Here is a 2,500-nt window from a genome sequence, read left to right as displayed (position 1 = left end):
AATGGTTGTAAGTCGTCAACAAAATCCTTATAGGCAAAATCCCCCAAATGTAAAGGTATTATTAAAGGTATTATTAAAGGTATTATTAATGTAAAAGTATTATTAAAGGTGTTATTAAAGGTATTATTAATGTAAAGGTATTATTAAAGGTGTTATTAATGTAAAGGTATTATTAAAGGTGTTATTAAAGGTATTATTAATGTAAAGGTATTATTAAATGTATTATTAAAGGTATTATTAAAGGTGTTATTAATGTAAAGGTATTATTAAAGGTGTTATTAAAGGTATTATTAATGTAAAGGTATTATTAAAGGCATTATTGAAGGTATTATTAAAGGTATTATTAAAGGTGTTATTGAAGGTATTATTAATGTAAAGGCATTATTAAAGGTATTATTAAAGGTATTATTAATGTAAAGGTATTATTAAAGGTGTTATTAAAGGCATTATTGAAGGTATTATTAAAGGTATTATTAAAGGTATTATTAAAGGTATTATTAAAGGTATTATTAATGTAAAGGTATTATTAAAGGTGTTATTAAAGGCATTATTAAAGGTACTATCTGTAACACATCTACACACACAGTGGGCTGGTGCTTGCTCCCTTTGCCAACCCTCTCGCTGCGTCGGTTGCCGCAGGTTACCTCTACGTGACGTGCCTCATCCAGAACTGCTCGGACAAGATGGTGACGGCTCAGTTCCTGGGGAAGATCGACCCCAACTCGCTGCTGGTGCAGGACGACTACATCTTCGTCAAGGTAAACAAACACACAGACGTGCAAGTATCAGGACTGAGAAGCTTGGCAACACAATAGGATTATTATTATTATTATTGTTGTTCCTGGTCAAAGTCTCTCTGGAAAAAGCGGACAAACTTGGCAGTGTAGAATACGGGACGAACAAACATATTTGTCCCACACATGACACAGCCACCTCCTTCTCATGGTGCAGAGGAGTGCACTTGCTCAAGGGCAACTTCCTGACCGGCAACTCCGTTTTTTTTTTTACAAATGTAAACCAAAAATTTAGTTGACATTACATTTGCATGCATACACATTTATATAGGCAAACACACACACACATGTGTACAAAAAAAACGGTGTTTTCCTATTATGTTGTTCTGTGAAAAGATTTCGGGAACGATATTTATAATTTTTTTAAATCACTTCTCTCAAGGTTTTTACACTTGAGAGGAGGACCCGGTGGTCTTATTAGTCTCATCTCCTTTTTATTTTACCATAAAACTATTCTGAGTTCTGCTTCTTCAATCAGAGCAATCAGAGTGAGGTTTAAATGAAAAGCTCTTTCCATTAGTCTGAACATATGGCCAGGGGGGGGCACTTATGAATGCTCGGAGATGAATGCACTCAGATTCAGAAGAGATCATAATAAACATGCAGGGGAATTTTCAGGGAGAAGTTTGGGAGTTTGATGAGAGGAAGTTTGAATAGGATTCCTCTAACCTCGCCATGCACTTTGTTCTCAAAGGAAAATGAGACAAAGTCTCTTATTGGCTGAGCTCTCTTCAGCACCAACATGCTCTTATTAATGACTTGTGGCTTGAGGCTTCGTTAGTTATACGACATTGATCCATTGCTAATTAATTGGCTAATTCGTTCTGCTAAAATGTTGGATTAATCAGAACAGGCACAAGTCACTCCTGACTCGAGTGCGTGTGGTGTTAAATAAATTGCGAATGTTGTAACTTTTTTCGCATCACTTTTTTCCAGGTTACCAGCGGCAACCGCACCAAGCACTACGTGTCACATCGACGCACCGAGTTCGTCCAGATGAGGTTCCCCAAGTACGCTCTGCCAAAGGTAACCACGGGCCGCTGCGGCTAACGCCGACGCCACCGCGGCCTCGCGCCGCTCATAACGTCCAGGACACACATCGCTTTCCAACGCCGTCAATTATTCACACCCTAAAACATATCCTCATCCGCCCACATCCAACGGAGACATTACAGCAATGACAGGGCCACAGAGTTCAGAGAGGGGGGGGGGGGGGGGGGGGGGGTCAGAGGGAGGGGGGAGGGGGGGAGTGAGACGGTGAGAGAAACAGACGGAAGGGGGGAGTGAGACGGTGAGAGAAACAGACGGAAGGGGGGAGTGAGACTTTGAATGAAACAGAGGGAGAGGGAGTGAGACGGCGAACAAGAGAGAGAGAGAGAGAGAGAGAGAGAGAGAGAGAGAGAGAGAGCGAGAGAGAGCGATGCAGGGGAAACAGATGAAGAGATAAGAAGACTCCCTTTATAGACCAAGAAGGAACCTTCGTTCATGCGGCAACATTTTCCAGCGGGGGTCCTTTCAGACGCCACACCGCCCCCTGAGTGCTATTGCCTTCCGTTGATTGAACGAGCGAGCGTCCCCGCTGGGAGGCGGCTCATGTATTTTTCAAGGCCCGGCGCCGGAGCGGGCGGAGTGGGGCCACTTTAGATGCAATCACTGTCATTGACACCCGGGTCGGGACGTGGACCCCGGGACTGGAGAGCAGGGGG

General features: G+C 42.7%; 1 protein-coding gene across 1 annotated transcript in view; it reads left to right on the top strand.

Annotated features, from left to right (window-relative positions):
- Positions 1-1,820, top strand: part of LOC311371262 (VPS10 domain-containing receptor SorCS2-like) — a gene marked incomplete at both ends in the record, with an annotated part of 11,558 nt that extends 9,738 nt beyond the window's left edge. The window contains 2 exons of the mRNA XM_084489428.1: positions 640-758; positions 1,731-1,820. Coding sequence (XP_084345554.1) covers positions 640-758; positions 1,731-1,820 — 209 coding nt within the window. The remainder of the gene's footprint in view (positions 1-639; positions 759-1,730) is intronic.
- Positions 1,821-2,500: the final 680 nt, after the last annotated feature.

Source organism: Micromesistius poutassou (genome assembly GCF_964030765.1).
Source record: "Micromesistius poutassou genome assembly, contig: SCAFFOLD_1559, whole genome shotgun sequence".
In the NCBI taxonomy this organism is placed as follows: domain Eukaryota; kingdom Metazoa; phylum Chordata; class Actinopteri; order Gadiformes; family Gadidae; genus Micromesistius; species Micromesistius poutassou.
The sequence above is the reverse complement of the archived record's forward strand: the minus strand, read 5'-3'. Positions and strand labels throughout refer to the sequence as shown.